Source organism: Columba livia, chromosome 2 (assembly GCF_036013475.1).
Source record: "Columba livia isolate bColLiv1 breed racing homer chromosome 2, bColLiv1.pat.W.v2, whole genome shotgun sequence".
Classification (NCBI taxonomy): domain Eukaryota; kingdom Metazoa; phylum Chordata; class Aves; order Columbiformes; family Columbidae; genus Columba; species Columba livia.
The window spans coordinates 10,063,276-10,090,941 of NC_088603.1; the positions used below are offsets into that span (position 1 = coordinate 10,063,276).

The following is a 27,666-nucleotide window of genomic DNA, read 5'->3' on the forward strand; positions in this document are numbered from 1 at the left end:
TTCAGGTAGCACAGGGACCCTCCCTGATTACAAGACTCCCGAGGACAGTGCACAGCCCAAGAACCTGCTGGTGCTCCCCTGGCCATCACGAGTTGAGCAAAATCTGGAAAGACTTAACAGGAAATCTCCGACAACCGCCATTCTTGCAAAGCTACAGTAAAACACGCACCTCACATCCACAAAACACACTGTGGGAGATACAGTTCTATCTTGCAAGCAGAGACACAACCCTGTGCCAGAAACTCACAAGCATTTTCCTTTTTAGGGAAAGAATCATTAAGTAAATGAAAGCAATCAAGCCATTTTTTGCCAATATTTGATTTGCCAGTTGTGATTAATAACACAAATATTATTTTTAGCACTTTAAGCACAATTTTTACTGCTTTGTAACACTACAAGGACTTCAACATATATGTACAGATAATATTTATCAAGAGTTCTTACGTTTTAACACTGATGGAGGAGAAAAACTTGCAACATATTCCCTCAGACACACGGAGTGAACTGTGGGGTTGTCATATGCAGAGACAGGAGTTTCACTCAATGATCCTTGTGGGTCCCTTCGAACTTAAGACATTCTATGATTTTCTCTTTCCATAAGAGGCAAAACTGTTGGTAAAACCAAAGAACTACAGCCTAATGCCTAACACTAGAAAAAGCATCTATTTGCTGGAATATTACCTGGCTATAGTGATTTTGACAAATTATTAGCTCCTACAAAATGGACCTTTTTGGAACTACATCTCTAACGTACAACACGGTATGGCTTTTGTTAATTCTACATTTAAATTTGGCTGCAAATTGTGCAGGAAAAAATTTAAAAAATATCAATAAAGTAAAAATTATAACATATTACATACGAATAGAGAGTTCTGGCAAAGTTTCTATGGTGCTGGATATTTGGACACAGCTCTGCTTGGACATCTTGACCTCTTGCAAGGTAGGTAAATATCACTTTTTACACCGTGCCCTGACCCACGGGGGAAGCCTGGGAAACATTTCTGCAATCACAGCACATTTAAAGTACACACGGAGCCCATTGTTTTCATGTGACAAAAAGGAGTCTTAGTACCCTTAAGATTTGTTCAGTGAGAGGCCGACTACAACAAACACACATGGCAGCTTCTGCAGAAAAGAAATGAGGACACCAAAAAGAGAATGAGAATTACAGCAAGTATGAGGTTGGGGATGTAACAATAACATTGATTGCATTTGTAGCGTGCAATACCTCCTCTTAGTTTGTGAGCATTAGTGAACAGATCAGCTTCAAGCTTTCTAACCATTCCTATGGTTAGAAACTGTAGGTTGACCAATCTTTGCTCTGGCATATGCAAGACAGTGTAAAAATAACTATTTTTAATGAGGAGACTTATTTTTCATCAGGTAACATGAAAACATTTAGCACACTGATATTTAGTCAAGGTGTCATTACCTTATGACACCAACACAAATGACTGAGTCAAAACCAGAAGCTGTAGTTTTAGGAAAACTCAGTCCGTTTTAAAAATGTAGAAGTCAATGACTCAGAACAAGCTAAAAAACTTTAATCAATAAATAATATATTCAGGCATCAGATTCAAGCAATTGGGAAGAAAAGATTCCTCGCCCACACAAGAACCAAAGGTTTCAGAGTGTAAGCAGTGCTGTGTTTTCTCCCACACCACCTCTTCCCTCACTGAACCTTTCCAGCCTGGGGGGACTTCAAAATTAAAATTAATGCTTTTCATCACAACACAATAAGTGCATTTTAAAGTTTATCTTTTCCACACAATACAGATGTTGAAAAAAAATCATAGTCACAAAACATTCCCAGCAACTTTCAGCTGATTTTTCTGGTAGTATCTTTTCCCAAATGATTAAACGGTGGTTATCATTCTGTCAATGGAGCAAGAAGAGGCAGTAGAAATCGTTTAACTGTATAGGATGTAATAGTTACACAGTCTAAGTAACAAAATCCAGCCATTTCAAAGAGAAACTGAGAACTGGAAAAAAAAAAAAAAACCAAACAAAATGAAAGTTAAAGGAACTTGATGGAAAAAAAACATGACGAATTTTTGGGTACTGGCTAGAGACATGTACTAATAAGCACTAAAACTACACCTGCCCAGTTGGAAACGAAGGACCAAAAATCACTCAACTAGAGGTCAAAAAATGATGTGAGCAGGCTGGTGAACAGGCCATCTATCCAGGATACAGGACACTCCTCCGCCAAAGAGAACTTCAGCTTTCTTCTCCAGTGTCCCACAAGAGCACCTGAACCACAGTGTTCTAGGATGTTTTGGGATCCAGATTGGTCAAACTTTCCAGTCAATGTCACTGCACACAAATAACTCACTGAAATAACCTAAGAACCAAGACAGACTCCTTGCACACTTGCATTGCTGAGATTTGGATTAAAAAAGGGTTATTTCTCACTTTTTATCCTAGGTTCTATTTAATTATCCAATACAAGATGGGCTCCAGTGGGATTGATGTGAGATTCATTTATTGCCTAGCAGCTAAGGTATTGTTTCAAATACATGGATTCAAATTACTTAAGGAAAGCGCATACACCTGGCTCTTCCACATCTAGGTATCACTCTCACATATTTAACCAAGAAATAGTATATTAGAAAAACATTCCCTCCAAATTTTGTAACAGAAGTCATGCCAGTTTTTCAAAATGAGGAAAAGCTCAGAGTATCAGAGAAAATGCAAAATAATGACAGCCTATTGTTGTCAGATGTGCACAACTACCTTGCTGCAGCCTGTCCCTTCCTCCTTCACAGAAAGAAACTATTGCAAAAAATTATACTTAATTAATTATTATATCCCTTATTAAAAAGGGCAGATGCAGATCTACCGACACTACAGTAAAAGCGCACAACCCAAAGCTTGTGGGAAGAAGGGAAGGAAGAAATGAAAGGTATACATAGTAAAAAGATGACTGTCCCAACACTTCCCTTTTCTCCCACAAGTTTCCTCCCTTGTTCAGTTCATTAGCTCAGCCCTCGCTATTCAACTCATAGATGCTCCACTCCCTCCACCCACCCGGTTTCCCAGACTCTCTGCAGCCACCTGCACCAACACGGGAGCTCTGGGATTTCGGACACCATGAGTCTCCCTCTCATCATTGACTTTTGGATCTGAAAGAACCTTTCCTGCTAGACGGGAGTGACGGGAAGATAAATAGATACTTTCCAACTTCTTAGTAGCTTGGCAGAGTATTAAGATAAGTAATGCGAAAGTATAAAGAAACACTTGGAATTTGTGATTGTGTTTCTGGCAAAAAAAAAGCCTCAAAGACAGAAAATAACACATAGAAGCACACAGGTCACTAATAAAGTTCTAAAATTCAGGAAAATCTTAAAGCTTCTTTGGTGTCAATGTCCGTTACTAACCCATTGCAAAGGCGAATAAGTTCAAGAAGAAAGGACACTTCTAGGAATTGGCCAAGGCACCAGACTGATGGAAATTCCTTTTAATGAGCTGGGAAATCCTTCAAAAAGCAACAAAAAAATACCAAAACACACACACAACTTTAAAAAGAAAATGGCCATGCATGGGAGACAAAAATCATCTCCTTTCCTCCCCTCCTTTGTAACTGAAGCTGTTGGCTGCCTTACGAATCCTCACTACAAATGCAGTAGCTCCTTCTTGCTGTTGTCAGTTCAGAATAACTAATTCTTAATATTGAGTAATCCTTAATGTGGAGTATTTCTAGTAATAGTAAATAAGTAATACAGACTCAAGGTATAAATATCACACTGCTGGTTATCAGTACTAATGAAAAAATTATTGGGTTTAGAGAGGGAATCAGAAGTGGAGAAGTGGTATTCACCTAGTAAAGCCTCAGTTAATAAAGGAAGCCTGTTAAAAATTGTTTCATGTCTTTTTATGATCAAGAGACTTGTATAAAGACTTGCCACTATCAATATAAAATTATATGGCAATTTTCCTCTCTGTGAATTAAAATGACACTTCCATTCCATCTGTAAAGTCTGGTTTTATTTTTATAAAAAGTAACGGAAGTGCATAAATAGTCTTCAAATAATTACAATGTTTTTGCTTGTCCTGAAAGGTCACTATTTGAGATCAATGACCACTCAAAACACGGGCTAATATGAAAATATTAAAATATTCAAATCTTCATAAAATATTCCTCAGAAAACAGCCATTTTTATACAACAAATCACCATGCTCAAGTAAAAAGAGCAGCAGATCATGTTTCTTACCATCTAATAACATAGAAACCCAAATAGTGAGCTGGAAAGGTGTTCATGTTGCCCTCTTGAAGAAGTCTCTAACTCCGACTTGCCAAATTCTTAGAGGCATTTGCCTTTTTCCATTGACTAAGAGAGGGGTCTACAGAGGGCATTAAGAACACTTCATCCAAACAACATTTGAAAACTACTCACTTCTGCCTGAAAAAATAAAATCGGGGAGGGGGAAGTATTTTAGAACCCAGTGCTTCAGTTTACATCAATGATAAAATGAAGACAGTCAAGCTTAGTATTGGTAGCTGGTCCATCTGTGTGCTTACAAGTTGTAGAAGTATTTAGCATGTCTATTTTTACTCATACACAAGTTATCACTAAAACAAAAACTGGAACATAAAAAGAAAACACGCTCAATTTATTCAGCGGGGAAAAATATTCACAGCTTATTCCAGTTGCAGGCTTCCACCTACGTGTTAAAGCTTTTAGCAGAGAGCTATGGAAATTCCACCAAACACAAGGGTGTGAAATGCAGCAGAGACGTGCGAGTTCAGAACAACGTAGGAGCAGGGAGAGCAAAGTTCAGCGATGGGTTTTGTTCCTGGCTCGGATGAGGGGGAAATAACTAACGCTCAAGCACTATTACTAATGAGTTTTACAGATTACCTACTCATAGTAAGTCATATACTACACTTTTTCACAATACGCTGGAAAAGTGATGGTCAGAGAATCCCATTTTGAAAAAACACCAAGTGCGTTTGGGATTTTCTTTGCACAGTGTTTTACTCCTATGTTACCAATAATTCCTGCCCTATCTTGTCACTCTACTAGTTTCTGTATCTCAAATAAATGAAAATGTTGCAATAGCAAAGACTAACCTGACACAATTTGCTTTTCTATCTACATTAGTCAGGTCAAAACAATAGTAATTATAATCTCAACTTACAGCAGAAAAGCTGAATGATTGCTCAGCTAATGAAGCTGCAGTGAGGCAGGTAGTGCAGAAAAGCTACACTTATCTCCTGTTAGCCTATTTCATTTCTTTTTGTAACTTAGTCTGAGGCCTCTTTAAAAGGAGGACATTCTAATTTATGGAAGTGACCAACTGACATTTAACTACTTCAATGAAACGGAGCACAGATCACATCTCATCACATCTTGATCCAATGTGTGTAACAACCAACACCCACTTATTTCCCCCTCAGCTGTCCCCAGATACAAAACTGTTACATACAGTCAAACCATACATCTCCCCATGGTAAAATAACAGGACAGATTTTGCAGATAATGTCCTCACCTGACTTAGGATGTCTTATTAAACCTTACAAAATGCTTCATATGCCTACAAAATGAAAATGACATTGAACCATTATTCCTCAGCAGCCACCAGTTTCTCTCTCCTAGTCACTGTTTCTTGAACTTCTTTTCATCTTGCTCTCACTGAAACATGACGTGGCCCAAAGCTGAACAATATATGTGTGTTGTTTGCCTGTCCTGTACAGCCTTTGTTCCCAAATGTCTAAATACAGACATAAAAATGCATGCTGAAGTCTAGGCTTTGTAATACACAAACTAATAAAACCAACATTCCCAACTTTTCCTTGACCTACTGTGGTAATTTTCACATTCTGTCTTTAACTTCATGAGCGTAAGACAAAGTTGTGAAAGGACAGAAGAACAGACGTCCCTGTAACACCTTTACAGACAAATGTATTTTCGTCTTATACTGATCTACAGAACAGTTACATATTCCAATCACAGGTCCTCAAACACAGGCCATACACGTGCATAACTCTTTCCAGACTCACTTGCTGAAATATACCTGTAAGGTAAGAAGTTTCTTTTTCTTCTGCAGAACTACAAATAAATGACCTGGTAGCGTAAAGCTGTATTTTTAACATGTTTTCAGAGTTACATGTAGACACTTGTCAATGCGACATGCTAAACCTTCTCATCTTCTATTTCCTGCCGTTTTATAAGCTCGTCTCAAATTTAATATTAGATGTGCCTGTGTTCTGCGTTACAAATTATAAACACACTCTACATTTAGCTGTGTACACACCATTTCTGCGATTTCAGCATGCAAAGAGTCAATACATGCACCATTCTTAACAGAAGACTTACCGTTAAATATAGTCCTTGACTATACACCTTACATCTTACAGATTTTCTTACAGGTTTGTGTAACTGTCAGTTAAGTATACTCTTATTTTAATAGGGAGAAGAAATACCCTGATCAAGCTACTTGCCAAATCAGAAACCCAGAAGAATCAGGATTTGCTTCTAAACAACAACAACAAAAAGTCTAATAAATATTAAGTGGTGTCATTTTAAATTACTCCAGTTTAAAGAACCGGACTTCATATCTGAACTTCAGATGTTATCTTCTGTCAAAAATACAAAACTAAATAGCTGCCTTTGATGTGACCGATTAAACAACTTTTGTCTCTGGTATTACTAAGGGAATGAGTAAATGGGTTGTAATAGAATGTATAATAATTCAGTTACATACTAGTAAATATTTCATGGACATCAGAGCATTAAAGTCTCAGTTCACACTGAATGACTTTGTAGACAAATAAATATGAGTTTAAATGCCAAATAAACACACAATGTTCCCAGGGTAGCTCAAGACTCTTTGGTGAGCCATTACACACAGTGGCCCGTGGGTGCTGCGGTTGTGCAAAGCAGCACAACACATGAACTCAAATGCTGTTTCCGAATAAGGTTGGAGACTCTTGCACCCTCCAAATCCCTTTCCCAGAAAAATCAAGACAAATTGAGAAAACTGACTAGTTTTACTTAGCAATAATCTCAGATTGGAAAGGCTTTCCAAGCCACCTTCCCCAGTATTTTGTATTATAGAAACAGTTGCTTTCCATGGAATGCTGATTGAGATTAGCAAAAGAGTTTCTAAAAGTGAATACTCCAAGACTAACATTGAACATACTCCAGCATTGCCTTCATCACATACTGAAAATGTATTTTACAGTGCTCTACACCTACAGTTGTAGCAGACTTGTACTGGCACACATGGCAGAACTGGGGAGTACAGCATTTCTGAAATTAGAATTTCCATACCCACCAAGAAATGAAAAAGTGGCAGGTTTACTTTTTACTTGTTTATTACTATGTTTAGTTACCTAGAGTTTGCAAAGACAGTGCACTCAACACAACACATTACAAACTTAAGCTTAGTTCAGTCATTACATAGTAACTTGATTAAGAAAAGTCATTGCTATTAATAAATACGGAGTGTATCAACTCAAATCTTGAGGCGATGTGGGTGCTCAGTAATGAAAAAGACATTTCACAAAATGCCATTAACTGTATTTTTGCAAAGCCTCAACATTTCGCTTCCTCCCCAAATAAGTAATATTACTTAAAAAAAAAACCCACATATTTAAAACCCATGCTTCAATGAAAGAAGGGATCTACCTTTGAAAGCAGAAATCACTGTATTTCACTATTAATATTTGTAAGGGAAGCAAGAAAGCACATTTTATTCACACAGACGAAGCTGCAACTGCACACACAGGCAGGACCGTGTAGTCTCGACAGACAAATCTTTATACAGTAGCCGAATGCGATGCAATAAACTATTCTGGACACCGGCCCATCTCACCTGCCTTAAGTGTATGAATAAACTGCTACATTTTTAAGTGGTGTTTTTATTAAAATAAACTCAATGAGAATTTGGGAAGAGGTATCGAGGAAAGGCAAGCAGATGGAGGGTCTAGCTGACACATAACAATAGCTGGTGAAATATTACTCTTATTTTCTGTAATAAACACCAAGATCAAAACATTATGCAAGTTAAATTTCCTTGAAAGGTTCCCAGCAGGAGTTTTCCTTTTTGTTTGTGCAGTACGCGATTTCCTCTCACCCACAAAAAACATACCAAGAATGTGCATGTGCCACTAACACTAAGCAGCACTTCCTTAATCACTCATTTCCAACAATTTATGGATGATCAGTGGCAAAAACGAGCAAAAATAATGAAAGCATGCAATGAAAGCTCATTGAGACAAACCGGCTTGGACTTCCTACTCATTTCTGTGTCTCTTTAAGATGGGGGTCTGATACAAATTAGCCACTGGGAAAAAAAAAGTCATCTGGTCATAAAATACAGTACAGGGTCACTTTTATGTAAGTTTGCCAAAAGGGACATAAACCAGGACAATTTCAAACTGTGACACAGGATAGAAGTATATTAAAAAAATCTTTGTTCCTCCTCCATTGTGCTGTCATGTTGCTCAGCTTTATAGACATTCTGAGCACCAGCTCTGGCCTCTTCGCTTCCACCTGGTCTACCTAATTAATTAAACAAGGAAGTTACCTCAAATTTTTGTACTATTTGTTTTTATTATCATGCACTTCTTTTGATGTTCCAGGAGTTAACCTCTTAATCCACAGACTCTGTGTGTTGTGTTCTGAACATTTTGGGATGTCTGGATAATTTGGATAATTGGTCAGGATGTTGCTGTCGCTCATGTTAAACTTTATGCCATGACTTCAAGTTCAAAGATCAGTATTAAGGTAAAAAACTTCATAAAGCCTTTTTAAAACTCTGCACGCGTGATTACGCAATACCCAGTCATTCCAGTTTCTCACAGTGGTAAATTGCACTATTTGTATTTTCTTACAAGGAAATTACTCCCAAGCATCTTTATCTTTGTCAACTTCAAACAAATACAAATTTCAGTTGAAGTTACATCAAGACAAAGCGTTTTTAAGGTCAAGAAAAGGTATAGCAATTATCTCCTCAAAAAAGCTTGTCTCCTTCACACAGCAGCACACACGTAACTTTCTGTGCACTCTATATCACATGGAAACATCAACACTGAGCAACAAATAGCACAATTTGGCTTTTTTTTGAGACACAATGATAAAGAATGAGGCTAATTCTGACATTAAGAAATGTGGTTGAGACCTTTGCTTCATAACTGTACTACAACATTTGAGAAAGCCAGTGACAAAGAACTGAAGGAGCATCTAAACGAGAGATAGAACTTTATGCATAGACTCCACAAAGGAAGATAAGAAGAATATAGAATGATACAAAAATGTTTTTAATACCAACGCAGGAGACTAAAGTTATTTCAGGTTCTCCATTAGCTGAGTTAGTAACAGCAGCTAAGGTGTAACATGGCACAATGAGCTCCAAACACTTCAGAAGTCTTGGAAAACTTAATTCACGCATACATGAAAATACATGCGCATAAATACACACACAACATGTACACATATATGCACAAAGATGCACACACATACACAGGGTGTTTCAAAAAGATGGGCCCAATTTGATATCATTCTATCTTTGAAATTGGGTCCATCTTTTTGAAACACTCTGGATTACACACCAGCAATAATGCTTTTATAACTATATTCCTGATATCAGAAGTCTGCAACTGCCATTAAATGGAAATAAAACTATAGCAAGGAAGAGCACTTAAGTTCTTTAAAGGGGCATGGTCAACCCCCTCAGGCCCAAAATACCCTTTTTGAATTAACATAGTGTTTTTAATTAAAAACTAGGCAGAGAATCAGATTGACTTTCAGTACAACACTGCATCCCGTCCATGGCCAGGGCCTCATTTCCGTATTTCTCTCCCCTGCACAATATGCAAGTCCTTGGTTGTTTTAAACTGTTGCCTTGGGGAATCAAAAAGAGTCTATAAGAGGGGCCATGTGCCATTTAGAAAGTATACTAGCAACCAAGAAAAAAAAGCCATAGTAAATTGGAAGATGGCTAATCAAACCCATTCAGATTCACGAAACTGAAACAGTTAAGAGGGAAACACTTCCTCACATACATATGGAAAGAAAGTTATACGAACTTCATAATAATAACCTATGAGCTACCTGAAATATCATACCTTGCAACAAGTTCTCATTAGAGCGAGTAGATAAAAATCAACTTTTATAGCATAAGCTATGATTAAGACTCACACAGAAGGCTAAAAACTTTGGGGGCTTCAGCCCATTTTTGATAATGCCTAACACTGTTCACAATTAAAGCTGAACAAAGGAATCCATCCCATTTCAGAACTGAACCTCTTTTAGTCATTTAATCATTTTCAGAACTTAAGAAAAAACCCAACAAGTAATTCATACATTAACACCTTCAAACTGACATCTTGACTGTTCACACCTAAATCTCAGGTAACCTATTTATTCATTATAGTGAAAGTAATTCTACAGCAAATTAAAGATGATCTGCAAAAACACTTCCACTGCAACAGTCTTTTCATCCAAGTTTTGAGCTGACCTGGGTATCTGGAACCAACTGCTTTCCCAACTCCCTGTATTCAGCTTCCAGATGAAAAATTAAAGATTACACACCCTGTGCCAAACCTCCCATTTATAACAGATCACTCCTCTCTTCAATGCTGCAAATGTGTGAAATGTTCTTTTAAACAGAGATGACTAAAATCTGATTTTGCCAGTTAGTCATAGCATATTAACGATTTTTTTACCTCTCCAGCCCGTTATTTTGATGTGATGAATGACAAAATATGACTTTTCCTTAAACTTTAACAAATATTTTTGGTTTTGATTATATTTGTGCAAGTATCAGAATTCTACAAGGTAACCATGGTCTCAAAATCTTCTGAGAAGAGATAAGCAATGTGTCAAAATATAAGTAAAGTAAAAAAGATGGGAAGTATCCTTCACAGATTCTAGAACTGAAAATCTTATACGTAATCCTGAGTTCAACTAAGCAGAAATTTCACCAGATTCCCATTGCCTTATTATATGATGCAATTACTTTTAAAAATATATATATATTTAGTACTTATACAAGTAGAATCACTTATCTCCATCAGAATTTGATCATAACAGCACACTCAATTTTACATATCAACTCAGTCCAGAAGTGGCATTTGCAACTTCATTTGTCTTCGGTCACCTCTCTTAGAAAGTATGTTCGTATTTAAATAGATTAAATTCCTGCATCTTCACAAGCAGTTTTAGGGCTCACCCAAAGCTGGTAAAACAATTCAGTAAACACCTGCGTCCATTCCGGATACTCGTAAACAGAGCAGCCAGGTGGAACAGACCTTGGACAAAGGCCTTGAGTACCTGTAGTAGGAACCACACTTGGCTTCTGGAATGTACCAGAAACACCCAAGAGAAGTCAAAGTAACAAAACATGACAAAAATTGGGTTGTGCACCACCCCCCCTGCAACAGATGAGTTTTGATACTAAAATCTGATCTTTTCTACCCCCATGAAGAAGCAAAACAACGCTAAAGCACCAACAATCATCTTTTTCCTGACATCTGCAAACAGATCATGGTTCTGTCTCATCTGGAATTACAAATGCTTCCAAGTGTAAACACGCAGTGGTGATTCTAATGACCTTGAATGGTATTTATTGTATCACAAGTTTAAAAGTTACACTAACTAGCAAAGTTTTATGTAAAGCAAGAGCTTACACACAGCTGTAATACATGATGCATCTGTTAGAGCCAACATAAATCTACAAGCCAAGGGGACCCACCAGCAGTACTGTACATGGTAAACTAATGGAGAGATTCCTTGGGCTTGGCTGGATTGCAAGAGACATAAACCCCACTAAAATCAGTAAGCATTTCTTTTTCAGAAGAAAATATATACATTGGCTGTAAATATTTTGAAAACTGAAAGGACAAGATGAGTTGCTGAAAGTTTTCTTAGCCCTACGGATACCTGACATGAAGGAAGAAGAGGAGAATGTTTTCCAGTCAAGTTGGGTAAGTCAAGTTAAATACAGTAGTATGAACAATACTACACCCATTACCAAACTTCTTTAAAGCCAAACTCATTAGCTTAGTCATCCAGACTTATAAATGCAGTAACTCGGATACATCTACTGTTTGGTCAATACAAATCAACGCCGCGGTAGCATCAAGGAGCACAGAAGAGGCTCCACCAAACACGTATTCACACACCACCTTGGCTGGGTCCTACAGGTCTCTTCTGACACCGCTGTTATTGCTCTAGCTACGTAATCTCTCGGTAGCTTTACCTACAGAATTAAAATCTCTTTCTTCACATTACCATCTCCGAATTAAAATTTCATGCTGTACTTGAAGTATCTTACATCCTTTGCTATGCTCCATTTTCCCTCTTAACTGTCTCCATGAACCCTCAAATCCCAAACTGGATGCAGAACTCACTTCAGTTTTCCTTAATTCCACCAAGAACAAAACCAGCAACTTCACTGCCTCCACATCACTTTCCTGTCAATGCAAATGGGAATTGTGTTTTTCTTCCCACCAAAACCCTCGCCTTGTTGATTTACATTACATGTGATCAAGAAATGACTCAGTCTTTCACATCCCTCTTTAATGCATTTCATTTTCCTAATTTCCTGATCTGTTCAAGATCCTTTGCTTTCTAATAACCATCATCCAAAAGCACAGAACCCTCTCAAGTGTAGTAACATTAAAAACAAAAGTGTAATCCTTTAGATGGTAAAGATTAATGAAAACGTGCTACAACGGGTCCCCAGACAGTCATTCCAGTTTAGTTTATATTTATTATTTGAAATCCATTTTACTGTGCCTCCCATTACAGTAACTCTTCATTTCTTTAGTTCCCATATTAATATATCAGTTATCTTATTGTTCAGAAATTGCTTTGTGAAATTCCATGCTGAGCCAAAATACTTAGCCCTCACAACTTGAATATATTCAACTAATTTGAATATTCTCAGTTATTCTCTATCAATTTAAGACAGGTTTTTAACATACTGTTAATATTGACCACATATGAACCTTCTTTGGGATTAAAATTCAAAAATGAAGCCTGTTTTCTCTGAGTCATCTGTTATTTAGTCTGTGTTATCTATTTAATCACCTTTCCAATTAGTACTAAGCCTGTACTTCTTTCCCCTGTTACTTTATTTCTAGTGCATTTATTGAACCTTCTCTTTTAGCATCCCAACAAAACCATTGCTTAAAACATTTCATTATTTAAAGTAAGAAAAGTCTTTTTTGATCTCAGTACACATATAATTAATGATAGTTTCCTACCTTTTTTAAGCCAGCAAATCCTTCCGATTCCAGGAAGAAAAAGGCAAAGGGCATCAACACAAACAAACATAAATTTGAAAAAAGAGAAGCAAGGTTCCATAAACCTGCAACAAACAAGAGAAAGTTCACATGGTAAGTTTCTCAGCCTTAAAAGTTGAAGATGTTACATTTTCCTCCCTTACATATAAGAATGTAGTATACATACAAGTACCAGCAGACGCCAGATTTTTATGGATACATAATTATTTACCCATAATTGCTGAAAAATACCCATTCATCTGTGTAATGATCTCCAGTTAAAAACTGGATACCAACTTGAGCAGCAGCAACTGTCTGAACTCTTGGAAGACAGACTGCAAACTCAAGTGGGCTGTTCCCACAACATCCCACTCACCGCTCTTCAGATAACTCTTTCAAAATCTTTTAGGACAAAGTCTTTTACTACTATCAGTGAATCTCACAAAACTCAGTTCTGTGTACTCACTTCCTCCCATATTTTTTTCCTCAAGAGAAACTCAGTCAAACCATGGATTGTAACATCAGCGACACACAAATGCTATCATCACCTCCAAATTAAAAGATGATACCATAATAAGAGCAGCAGCAGCCTTCCATGATGAGATGACAGCATCAGTGGGCAAGAGGAGAGCAGTTAATGTTGTTTTTCTCAGTTCGTAAGGCTTTCAACATCATCTCCCATACATCTCCTCATAGTCTAATTAATGAAGTATGGGCTACGTAAGCAGTCTCTACAGTAGACTGAAAACCGGCCAAGCTTCTGGGCTCAATGTCAGGCTGGAAACCAGTCACCAGTGGTATACCCCGGTGGGTTGATACTGGGTTTAACATCTTCATTAACGACCTGGCTGATGTGAGAGTGTGCTTTCTCAGCAAGTTTACTGGAGATGCAAGATCACAGAATCATAGGATCATTTTGGTTGGAAGAGACCTTTAAAGCCATTGAGTCCAACCATAAACCAACTCTGGCACTAAACCACATCCCTAAGAACCTCATCTATACATCTTTTAAACCCCTCCAGGGATGGTGACTCCACCACCGCCCTGGGCAGCCTGTTCCAGCACTTCACAACCCTTTCCAGGAAGAAATTTTTCCTAATATCCAATCTGAACCTTCCCTGGCACAACTTGAGGCCCTTCCCTTTTGTCCTATCACTTAGTACTTGGGAGAAGAGACCAACCCCCTCCACGCTACAACCTCCTTTCAGGCAGTTGCAGAGAGCAATAAGGTCTCCCCTCAGCTCCTGTTCTCCAGCCTGAACCCCCCAGGTCCCTCAGCCGCTCCCCAGACTTGTGCTTCAGACCCCTCATCAGTTCGATCGCCCTTCTCTGAGCTCACTCCAGCATTTCAATGTCTTTCTTGTCATGAGGGGCTCAAAACTGAACACAGGATTCGAGGCAGATCTTCACCAGCGCCAAGTACAAGGAGACAATCACTCCCCCAGCCCTGCTGGCCACACTATTCTTGGTACACAAAATGCAAAGGAGCAGTGGCCTGCCACTCAGAAGAACCTCAAGAAGGTAGACAAACAAGCAGAGAGCACACAGGGGACCAGGTGGCCCAAAAGCAGCTTTGCAGAAAAGGCCTTAGAGGTTCTGTTAGATACCAAGTTGAACACGAGCCAGCAACGGGTCCTTGCAGCAAAGGTGGCCAACAGCACCCCAGGCTGCATTAGAAGTGTTGTCAACAGGTCAGGAGAGGTGATCCTGCCTCTCTGCTCAGCGCTGGTGGCACATCTGGAGCACCACATCCAGATGTGGGCTCCTCCATACAAGACAGATGCAGCCATACTACAGCAAATCCAGCAAAGGACCACAAAACCGATAAAAGGATTGGAGCCACTGTCATACAAGGAAAGGCTATGAAACCTGGAATTGTTTGGCCTTGAGAAGAGAGGACTTGAGGAAATTGTGTCAATGTGTATGGAGGGAGCAAGGAAAACAGAGTCAGACTCTTCACAGTGGTATCCAGTGAATGGAGAAGAGACAATAAGCATGGATTTAAAAACTGGAAAGCTTACTTAAACACGAGGGGCGGAAAAAAGGAGAAGAAAAAAAAAAAGCAACAGCACATATTCCCACTGTGAGTGTAGTCAAACACCGCAACAGGTTGCACAAGGAAGTTTTGGGTTTTGTAATCTCCATTCCCCAACACACTCAAAGCCCAAATGGGCAGCACCCTGAGCAGCGTTTCCCAACCGACTCCGCTTTGCACAGGGGTGCTCAGAGCAGACTATTTCCAGAGGTCCCTTCCAACCACAACCATTGTGTATCTAGCTGAAAAATCAACAACTGACTAAAACTAAGACATCTGTAAGACACATGTGACATCTGCAGGAAGGGAAAAGCTTTAGGGAACAACCTGAAGTGATAACTGATCTCCATTAAGTGTATCTGCTCTATTAAGATTATCTAAGCTCAACGCTTGCTGAAGAGACTTGTTCCTGGTGCGTAAACATGAACCCACCATCATCCTATCAAAAAGTGTGCAGGATGCTGTGTTTCTTCTTTATAAAAGCAGCAGCTTATCTGTAATTCAGTACTAGTGCAGCTAACAGGTTTAACTAGTATCACATGTTCTGCATCCTGAAAAGGCAGCTTTTATTTTCTAGTTGTGAAAAACAGGCTCAGTCCCCCACCTTCCCCAAAACATACACTTCGACAATCCCGCAGGACTATATTGTATCACCTGGAAGTCAAAAAAAGAACATCCCCCATGATAAGAAAATTTGAACTAACAGCTTTGTTTATTTCTTTCTTCTCATGTACAGGCTTGTTCTTTTTCATTTTGGAAAGAATAGGGAAGGAAAGTGACATTTACTGCATGCCTGGGTAATTCATTGTTGAGAGAAATTCCTGTATGTAGTTCCCAGTGTAAAATAGTTAGCACTTTCATCTACAGCCCCTTAAAAATGCCTTCACCATATATTTTTCTTTAAACGAAATTAAATGTCAAAGAGGAATAAAAACAGGGGGTGGGAGGTGGCACAGGCAAGAAATCTACTTCAGCAATTGATAGCACCAGGACACCAAGAACCACGCTCAGCCAAATAAACTACAGAAAACAAACCAAGAAAATTCCAAAAGATACGTGAAATATAATACTAATTGCCAAAGAAAACAGACTGCCTAAAGGTGCCTAAACTCCAGTTAACAAAGAGGGGGATTTTTCCTTTTGAATTTGCTTAGCCAGGAAGCTCCTGTTACCATTCAAGGAACATTCACGCATAGCAACATCAGCAAGAATGTCATTAACAGCCCTTACTAGAGGTACATTAACTCAAGCAGTCTGCGTACTTTTTTCCCCCCAGAAAATTAAGACAGAAATACTATTAGATGGGGGTGGGGGCCTTATTTCAGCAGTTTTCTCTAACTGAAAACAGACAGGGCATTCAGTTACCTGATGCAAAACTGAACACCTGGTTGTCCTAATTTCAGCAGCTCTATTACATGTACATCTACAATGTAAACCGGGCTTAGGAGCTGCACAGTATGTAGAGCACTTAAAGGGAGGGCAGAGCAGTGCACACCCAGAGTGAGTTTAAACAAGTTAAAACCAAAACATTTACACATTAGCAGCTGACAGGAATCACATTTACAGAATATTAAACTACAGAGCTACAATACGCATGTAAAGTTAGGAAAGAACAGTGCTGTACCGCTGCTGACATACACGCTTTCCTCAAAATAAGGACCAGAGAGCCCTCTTCTTCCCCTACTGTATTTATCCTAATTTGACAGTTCAGAAATCGAATCAAAATAGACCCAGAAAATTATTTCCTATTACACTGACTGCACCATAAACTTGCAAGAGACTTGCAGATAAACATATATAAAAGCTTTAAGCATTCTATTAGAATCTTTGTTTTTGCATTTTTAGTGACTTAATACTATCCCTCATAAAACAAGTTAATAAAACATAAAAATTGAAAATCTCACAGCCTTTGCCAAACACAGAAGACCCCCAGCAATTTTTCTGCTTTCTTATTCAGGGCAGTTTCATTACGTTTTACCCCCACCTGGTGGTTGTATCCAACAACAGCACAAGTGAACATCAAGTACTTCTGGGTTTAGTTCAACACACATCAGACAAGAGTGTTTATACTGGATCCAGGTACAGGCTTTCTGGCTAGTTTAAAAAATTAAAGGCATATATTTTCTCTTTTTCTATATGCTACAACTAATGGAACAGTCTACAGAATAAAACCCCTTAATGTTACGTTCGAGTTTTTCAGACTTTAAGTGATAAATCTAGCAAAACCCAAGTGTTTGAAAGCAGTTAAACTTTTCCCATTTCATAACATCTGCAAAGCAGTGTGCAAATCAGAAACAAAGGCTACGCTAGACAGAGTAATATGGAGATAAGAACATTTTCTGAACTTGAGTGCTCGTGACAGCACTATCAGCTCTCCAATCTTGCACCGATATTTCATAATTAACCTCAAAAAGATATTGCCACTGCATGAAAATAGGTTTTAGCAGAGCAGCGCAACGCCATTGTGCAAACCTAGCGAGTACCACAAGAGGGAGTCCTTCCCCTAGATAATCTTGGAAATTGAAGTACACTGATTTTTGTCAATTTACAACAACAGAAACCCGTGGTCAGATGTAAAATCTGCTGATGTTCCTGAACTGCTGAACAACTGTAATAAATCTCGGTTAAGTTCAGCCATGTCTTACCCCTAACACGAGCTTTGCAATACAAGGACCTGGAAACACCAAGATCCTGAATTTACTTCCTTGCTGGGCATTACTGTTGGACTTACTAAATATAAATTATACAGTGTGCACAAAGTGGTGCTTTCTAAAGATTATCACATTAAAACAAAAAGAAGATGGTCACTGGAAAATTCAAAGGCCTTCCTATGTGACAGTCGCTTTTGCCAGCAGCTTCCTAATTAACCCAAGTTTTCTCAAGTATTGTAGCAATTCTGACAGAGTGAAAATTTCTGAATTGGGTATTGTCTGAGCAGCTATATCTGCATGAAAAGTGAGAATTAGCTGTGGTATTTTTCTTCCATGTAGGAGACATACTAAATTAGTGATCCCTGACTATGTGCGACAAAACAGATCATAGAATAACTGAACTAAAGTCATATACTCTGATGTCCTGATTTCAGCTGGGATACAGTTAATTTTCTTCCTAGTAGCTGGTATAGTGATGTGCTTCGGGTTTAGTACGAGAAGAACACTGGTAACACACCGATGTTTTGGGTTTTGCCAAGTGGAAGAATTTTCAGCAAGAAGGTTGCAAGTGCACGAAATGCTGGGAGGGGGCACGGCCAGGACACCTGAGCCCACCTGACCAAAGGGATATTCCATACGTCATGCTCAGTATATATTTTGGGGGAAGGAAGAACAATTTGTCTTCTCAAGTCACCATTACCTGTGACTGATTCTCTCCTCCATATCCCACCACGAGCGAGTAATAAACTGCTGGCTGGGGTTAAACCACAACATCTGATCTGCTGCTTAAAACCCCTGAAGTGCCCTCTCAGGGCTTTAGCCAGCCAAGTTTTGGAAAACTTCCAAGGATTTAGATCTCCCAGTCTCTCTGGACAACCTGTTCCAGTGTTTAACCACCCCCAGTGTGAAGAGCTCTTGCTTTGTGCCTTGCAAACATTGCTTCTTGCCTCTCATTGCGGTCTAGAGAAGTTGGCTCGATATAAACCCCTCACCACTTCCAAATCCAGCTGTGCCCTGGCTTTCCTAATTTCACACAGGGATATTAACTCAGGTGGTATTTCTACACCTCTCCTGGCCAGTTCACCCCTACTTCTACCTTCCATACACTTCCTTTTGGGTTTTGAGCTCAGTTTATCATTAAGCCACGTCAGCCTCCTATGACACCTGCTCATTTTCTTGGACACTGAGGTGCATGTTTCAATTCTCAAAGGTTCTCCTTGAAATTAAGCACCTCTCCTGGCTCCCTTTGCCTCCAGGGCATTCTCCAGTAAGGTTCCACATGCACATCTCCTGAGAAGGACCAAGTCTACTCTCTCAAAATTCAATGTCTTCATTCTATTTTTTCCCTTCCTCACTTTTCTTAGGTCTTAAACTATTGTCACCAGTGTCAGGGTCACCACTGACCACCACACCTACAGTCAGGTCCTCCTTATCCACAGCTTTAAAATTTTACTGTCCAGATAACACAAAAAATACTCATTTTCAGAAACATGACAGATAATATGCGTTATATCCTGTCTTCACCTATCCCCATTTAATTTGTTGTAAACATCTTTAATCTGAAAAAAATACCACCCTTGCAAGTTAGGGATCTGGAAATACATTAATTCGCTATCTGTGAGTATTAGACATTTAGCAAAAAGTGTACTTTTCAGAGAAATTTCCTCCAAAGCCCAATTATTATCTTTTCATGAGAACAGAAAGAGGACAGCACAGTTAATTTGTAAATCATTTGTACCAGATTAAATACACTGTTTCACATCTTGAAGGTCTTATCTCCTTTCTCCAGCTGAGTCTACTAAAGAATGTCCTGTTTCCACCAGTTATTTCCCTTAGACCCATAGAAGTGTATTTTCATTACACGTGTCAGACATAAGCACGTTAACCAATATCAGAAAGCCTGCAAAACACATTCTGCCCGACATCAAGACATCATCACAGCAAGTATCTGTAATATTCCTTTCTTGTATCTTGATTTCCTTGAAATGGTTTTTCCTGTGCTTCCTTACCACACTTGATACACTTATATTCTATAATTGTCCTTCTTTACAAATAAATCACTAACAGTTGAATGTAAACTAATCCTAACTGCTCATAGCTAGCACGTTTCTTAAAACATTTATTTTGAGAACAGATTTAAATGTATCATCATACAGAGATAGGCTTGTGCATTAACACATGAGAAAGGAGTTTAACAGTGTGTTTTCAAGGAGCTTCTAGTAGCTCTTACTCTACATTAATAATCAAAGCAGTGAATCTGGTTTAATTCCATCAAGTCTGCACAATTCTTTAGAAAACTCAACAGAAGAGTTAAGACAGACTTTTGTGATACGTGACAGCAGCAAAACCAACTAGTCAGTAACATGTGAACAATTCAATTAGCACTTAAGTGAAAACACAGTTATTAGTTTGAAAATAAGAACATATCTATGCAAGTATAATGAAGGCATCCAGTTTAATTACATTATGCTGAGTACTAACCATGAATTAGTGAGCCATTTAACCACTGAATATAGTAGTTTTGTGGAAAAGAAAGCAGGATCTCATTGCTGATTATTGAGAATGGTAGAAGCAGGACGGCACCAGCTGAAACTGCAAGAGTGAAGGTGCTCAAGAACAGCCTGAAAGTTAAAGAAATGTACCACTGTTACCACCAACATGCTCTGAACAGGATGAAAAAAGTAATTAGCCTACTTATTAATCACTGTCTGAAGGTAACACATTCTTACATTGTAAAAGTGCAGAAGAAACTCTGATTTCCACAATATTTCACTTCCAAAAAGCAAATTTCAAATACCAAGTAGTTTACAGAATCCAGTAAAAATAACTAGTTTTTACCAACTACAACAATTATTCTGTTGGGACTTGCATGCATTCAATTCCAATGTCATACACAGGTTAAATTATTTGAGTTCACAGAATATCTTTTCATAAATCTATTTTAGTTTTCACTTCCCACATAGACACAGAATGAAAAGAAAATCAATTTCTATATTCTTTCTACAATTTTTAAAAGCAGAGCAGCTTTTTAATGTCTAAAAAGCGAGTACAATTACACATAAGCAAATATTTTAACACATACAATAACAGCAACAATATTGCTTTTTAGTTATTCGGGTATCATCTCATATCTCGGCATTTTCTGACAACTGTAAAGTCAACACAAAGAAATTGTCAGAATTATTTAAAATATTTAAGCTTACTCTTTTTAGATCTCAAATACGACTCACATCAAATGCCATCTTGTGGCATTAGGAAGAACTGTGTTCTTCAAAAAAATAAGACTAACAAAAACATTATAACAGTACTAATCCAATGCTAGAATAAAATAAGAAATCATTCTTAAAATTGCATGACAAAAAAGATAAATTTCAATAGATCATTCCTACAATAGGAATGTCAGTAAGTTGCTTACAGAGATCTTACTTTAACAGTCTACAATCCATTTTTCATTCACACAAAACTTACAGAAGAAAGTATGGGTGACTAATTTTATTTTAAAATATTCTTGTATGGTTTTGTCATTTTCTGAGGTGTTTTTCTTTCTCTTATTTAAGGATGTTTAAGTATTCTAAGGCAGAATTGTGCAACCAAACACACTGTAGCCTTTCCAGGTGCTACAGCAGTTTGGGTTTGTTTTCTCCCCCCACCTTCCTCTTAGGTCCTGATAATTAGGCAATGCAAAGCAACATCCATCTGCGTGTGTTTGACAGTTAGGGCTTTTTGGAAAATAACATGCACACTTAAGGAACAAGAAGGCTTAGGCTGAAGGAACAAGAAGCTTTTCATATTTATAACAACACTTTAAATGAAAGGGTGATGGAAGTGCTAATCTTGTCTTACACTGTTTTTGCATGAAGAACACAGTATATATGATTTGTTGTATTTTAAAGCTAAGCTAGAAATTAGATGCAGGGGGATAACAGTTAACATGGCAAATTTTACTCTTTGAATATTGAAAAATTCAGAACCAGGCTGAGACCACCACTGCTATGAAAATAATTCTACCTAGAAGAGCCTTCATTGTATTCTTAAAGAGCAGATGAGAGATTCTCCTCTGCTTGAGAGGGAAGAGTTTCATGGCATTTAAAAGCTTATATTTTCCTTTAGATCTGCAATAAACCTTATGGCAAGTATGCATTTCAAGTTCATAAAAAATACTGGTATAAGACACTACTGGGAGAATCATCTTTGTACCCCTCTGAAGCTTGCCATACATGCACAACTAAAAGTTTGTGATGTACTCAGCGCTCTCCCAGGGTACAAGACAAATCAATAAAATACTCAATGAGCTCTCCTTCCAAGAGGCTGAAAGTACCACCATGGACAAGCTAAGAACATTGCAATAAGTAGGAAGCCCATATAGTTTAGCAAATCATGTAACTGAGAGGGCAGCAACAGCCCACAGATATTCCATAACTCTTTAGACATATTTAAATATGAGAGATTAATATTTAGCTTTATAAAGGAACAGGAAGAGAGAGCTGCTGGCAGATCAGCAGGTCTGGCAAGTGCTTGTCTTCCATTTGTTATTCTTTTTTAAGATGATCAAATACATATGTCTACCTCAGGGTGAGCTAACTTGCCTTCCAGGATCCATCACCTCCCTTGACAGGGCTGTCATCGACTGCAGAGGGAACTTAAACACCTACTTCCCACAAAACACCCAAATTTTAGAGACCTAAACTTAGGCACAGGTCTTGCACCGAGTTCCACCTCTTACATCAGGTCTTTGTGCAATATTTTGGGCAACTTCATGCCTACCGGACAAGCCAGGGGTGAAGAAAGCCCTAGACCAAAGTGCCTTGCCTCTTGTCATGCCTTTCATAACACAAGGTGCCACGCAAATCTTGTTCCTCCACCTGCTAGCAACCTATTTGCTGTCACATTTTAAATGGTCTGTTATTTATTTGGAAGTATACAAGATTCCTACCATAATATATCCAGCAAAAAAAGTTGTGCCAAAAAAAAAGAGCTATACATACGATATTCTGTTAACGATGGCATCTTCATCCTCTTGCTCATCTGAAAATTAAATTACAGCAGGTTATATTCAAAAGTTAGTTATCCTTCCTTAGGCTAAAATGCCTATACATAAGAATAACTTTAATTTACAATTACTGAAACAATTTATTAGCATCAATATTTTAAGAACATTCCTACCAAAAATAAATATATAATTTTTTTTTTGCTAGTCTTAAACTCTTTCCAATCAATAGAGCTATGAAGTTATTTCACTTTCTTTAAATATCCAGATCAAAACTTCTTGGCAACATCTTCCACAGAGCTCTATGGCAAACAAGTTCTCAGGCTGCCACCACAGCTGCTGCTGGGAATGGTCCCTGTGGGCACATCTGAAACCACAGAGAGTGGGCAAGCTTTGGGAGAGTCTTCGGGTCTGTTAACAAATGTTTCATTTTCAGTATTAATGTATTTTTGAAAACAAGAAGGCATTCCCAGAACAGTAGTGATGACCATTTGGTTGCTTCCCCTTATTCCTCTTACCAACTCTGGGGAATGTGGGGGGAGAGAGGGAAGGAGAGTTGTTGTTCTTATTTGTTTTGAATTTAAGCTACCACAAGCTTCCCTTCTGGTATTTCACATTTTACACAGTTTTTGTTCATTTTTTCATGAATTAACATCCCAACTTTTTGAAGTATTATCAATATTTAACTCAGAGGTCAATCACTAATATACCCTTCATTTATTCTTTACACCTTTCTCTACACACATCTGTACACCAATGTATGCGTTTCTACATATGAAATCATTTTAGAGTCAGCTTTTTTCTTTACAGTATCTCAGATTTTCCATGAGAGGTAACTCAAACTTATTTTAAAATCTAAGAATAAATAAAACCAGGTGTTTCGAGTTCTTAAGAGTCATGCGCACGCTTATAATAAACATGCAGCCACTAACATCAGGCTATTTTGAAACTGTTCCATGAAAGTACATTGGGTTATTGTTTCTGCTTTTTGATGGGAATCTTATGGTGTTTTGAGAGACTAAGTCAAGGTCCCTTATGAATCATCTTGGCTAAAGAGCTTGTTGTAGAAACAAACAATTTGTCCTGAAAGAATTCCAGACATGTTAACTCTTCAAACATGTCTCATCAGGAAGATCCTAGCAGGCTACAAAGTCGGCCAAACTAAATGCTCACAAAGCTTCCACAAATCAGTACAGCTGCAGAGCAGTTCCCCTCAGTAGCTGATTAGATCAACTGCTAAAAGGAAATAAAAGTGTCTTTACATTCAATAGCATTTGTCAAACCAGTTCCCCCTCCCTGTTCTGCCCTATCTCCAGTTTTGTACTATCCAAAATACATATCAGGATCAGAAGATAGTACTCAGCTTACTCACTTGTTTAACTACTTCTTATGTTTAAAGAGGTGCACTTTAAAAAAAAAAAAGTATTAAATTTCTTGAAGAGTTTACTTTTTAAACATTAATCCAACTACAAAAGCAGCTCTATCATAGCACGGGTCACTACAGATCAATAAAAAGTTTCCATTCAAGTTCAAAGTGCTAAGATCACCATGTGTAAGAATGCTTCTCCAGCATGACTATTACTGAGGCCATAGATCAGCTGTCAAGAGTCAAAGTTTCTGCTGTTTTATACAGGTTTTTATTCTGTTTTTACAAGAAATATAGAAAATGACAGGGGTTGCTACAGACTAGTTTCAGACAGACCAAGACAAAAATACAGGATTATCTCCATGAACAAGACTTCAGTGGTGAGGTCATGATGAACTGGTTAAAAGCACTGAAATCACTGTACCAGAGCCAAGCAGGATTTTTAGAAGAAATGTGCTATTTGCCTTCTGTATTACTGTCAAACTTTTCACTTTACCAGCTAAAGCTCTGAACTTGATTTTTGGTGCTAGAACACTTATTCTGGAAAAGCTGACATGAAGGGAAAACAACAGGACCAAAGGGCAAGGGAGACACAAGCATCTACTTGGAAATCTCCCCTTTCTTCCCTCTCAACACAGTCAAAGTTTAGGCTGCCACAGAGCCACAACAAAATTAATTGTGGCCATTCGCTGTATCGTGAAGTCCCAGCTACAACACTCACTGATCCTTTTCTGAGATGTTTCGGTGCACTCCCTCCCTTCATTAGGGATATTAGAAGGCACGTTGAAGGGTCTGAGAAGTGCCAGAATGGGCATGAGGTGATGGAAACTCATGGCTCAGGGAGAAAGGGGGGACAAGACAGCAGCACATACAATCAGACCGGTCCAGGCTGCCATAGATGGGCAGAGATCTAGTTCTTCCCGGTTCATTGTGGAGGCGGAGAGAGAAAGAATCAGCTATTCACCTGTGTGCAGTTGAACATCCCCCTGAGATCTGGAGCCTTCAATGGGGCAGTTGATGGCTCTTTTAGCACCTTTATGGGACTCTGAGTCAGTTGACAGGGTCGTTAGCAGAGGAGGTGCCCAGAGGAGCTGAGAAGCTTCTGGACCATGTTGTAATGCCCATGGCCAGATCTGACCAGACTATAAATGGGGCTCCTGCCAAAGATCCCCTTTAGAGGGGTCTTCTTGGACCAGCGGGTCTGCAAACTGTAGCACCCTCCTTAGACTGGGATGCCGTCTAAGGAGACTTCCCGGGTTTGAGAGCGCCTCACGTCCTCGTTTGGGTGAGTGGTTATTTACTGGATATATCTTTGAATAAGTCCTTGCCTAACCCGGCAAGTGTGAGTCCTTGTCTAACCCAGGCGAGAGATTATTTCTTGTGGGTACTCCAGAGTCAGAGGGGTCCGGTTTGTTTCTTGTGACTGTGTGCATGCACGCTGTGGATCCTCACTATTCTCATTTTGCTGCACCCCAATAATCTCCTCAACTGATATCTGAACCTGTATTTTATGTTGTCAGAGTGCTAACTAATTGTATAATCCCCATTTTGGTCGGTTTATTGGCTGCACTTTTCCGGCCAGAATAAAGTCTGTTTTGGAACTTGTTGTCTGCCTAAAACTGACTTTGGAGTTCCTCCATCACAGAATCACAGAATGTCAGGGATTGGAAGGGACCTCAAAAGCTCATCCAGTCCAATCCCCCTGCTGGAGCAGGAACACCCAGATGAGGTTACACAGGAAGGTGTCCAGGCGGGTTTGAATGTCTGCAGAGAAGGAGACTCCACAACCTCCCTGAGCAGCCTGGTCCAGTGTCTGTCACCCTCACTGAGAGGAAGTTTCTTCTCAAATTTAAGTGGAACCTCCTGTGTTCCAGTTTATTACCATTACCCCTTGTCCTACCATAGGCTGTCACCAAGAAGAGCCTGGCTCCACCCTTGTGACACTCACCCTTATATATTCGTAAACACTAATGAGGTCACCCCTCAGTCTCCTCCAAGCTAAAGAGCCCCAGCTCCCTCAGCCTTTCCTCACATGGGAGATGCTTCATTGCCCTGCACTGGACTCTCTCCAGCAGTTCCGTGTCCTTCTGGAACTGAGGGGCCCAGAACTGGACACAATATTCCAGATGTGACACAACATCCCATGACAATCTGAAAAACAAAATTATTTTTCAATACATTAGAGAGTCTATGCTTACCTGCTTTCCTTTTGTATCTTGTGATTATGAAGTAGGAAACTATGTAGAGAACAGCAAAGAGGAGAAAACAGATCTGGGGAAAAAAAATGCCTTCATTAGGTTGTGAAGAAATGCCCAGATTATAATAAGAATAAACATATAATCCAATATCAACAATTTAAAATCGAATTCAGATCAACAGAAGTGTATTCTATGTAAATGTTGCTTATGTTTTACATCTTATCAACAGAAAGTGAAACCAATTGGAACAGTTTAGTTAGAGTAAGGGGTATTGGATCAACTATATGGTCAGCAAATTTTACTCTAAAATTAAGAAAAAAAGCCTTATTTACAGTGTAGTTTTTTATTTGGAAGGGGATGAGTGGGATGGGCTATTTTGGGAAGTTTGAATCCACTTGAGTTGTAAAGTTACCACACTTTCCACAGGTAACATCCTCTCCACAGGTAACCTAAGGGTAATCATTTTATACAATGGGCTCTTGAAAATCTATTTTCAAGTTCGATGCCCAGGATACAATTCCCCTTCTCATAAGGTAGGGAGCTTATTTAGGTCAGAAGTGCCTTGAGCCCAGCATGACTTGCATTAAGTTGCTTTTAAGGTTGCTTCCTCAACCTTCTTTGTTGAGACCTATTAAAACCATGAGTCAATCAGAAATGGAACAATAACAAAGCCTGTCACTCTGTGATGCTGCAGCCCTCACCCATACCTGAGCCATCACAGGGAACGTTATTAAATACCAACAGTGTATTTATTCTGCTTTCTGGCGGCTTGCAAGAAACAATTACCTGCACACCACATGCTCAGAACCTATTTGAAGTAGTCCAAACTGTTCAGATTCTTTTGCTTGTGCACAATACTAGTAGCCACCTGGTAAGTCTCTACATACAGCAGTAAACCAAAAACATTGGGCAAAATTGTTGCAGCAGTTGTTACTATTAAAGTGAGTTTGCCTTACTATCCGTACAAGGTGTTTCGGGTTTTTTTGGGGGTTTTTGGTTGGTTGGCTTGGGGTTTTTTTTTTGTATGGCTTGTTTTTTTGTTGTTGTTGTGGTTTGGAATTTTTGTCCTGCCTGGATCTGCAGTTCATAATATTAAGCACCCTAACTCTGTTCTATTTCAGTTTGACCTTTAAGCTCCTTTGTGATCTGAAATGGCAAAATTACTTCCCTGGGCAACAGTTGATCTACTTCT

General features: G+C 38.8%; 1 protein-coding gene across 3 annotated transcripts in view; it reads right to left on the reverse strand.

Moving 5' to 3' along the window:
* Nucleotides 1-27,666, reverse strand: part of LMBR1 (limb development membrane protein 1) — a 75,604-nt gene that overhangs the window by 32,648 nt on the left and 15,290 nt on the right. The window contains exons 2-5 of one of the 3 annotated variants that reach the window (XM_065050457.1): nt 26,475-26,547; nt 22,909-22,948; nt 20,405-20,544; nt 13,220-13,323 (exon numbers count right to left, since the gene is read on the reverse strand). In XM_065050457.1, the coding sequence (XP_064906529.1) occupies nt 13,220-13,323; nt 20,405-20,544; nt 22,909-22,948; nt 26,475-26,547 (357 nt within the window). The remainder of the gene's footprint in view (nt 1-13,219; nt 13,324-20,404; nt 20,545-22,908; nt 22,949-26,474; nt 26,548-27,666) is intronic. The other 2 variants (XM_065050458.1, XM_065050459.1) reach the window with 2 other exon arrangements.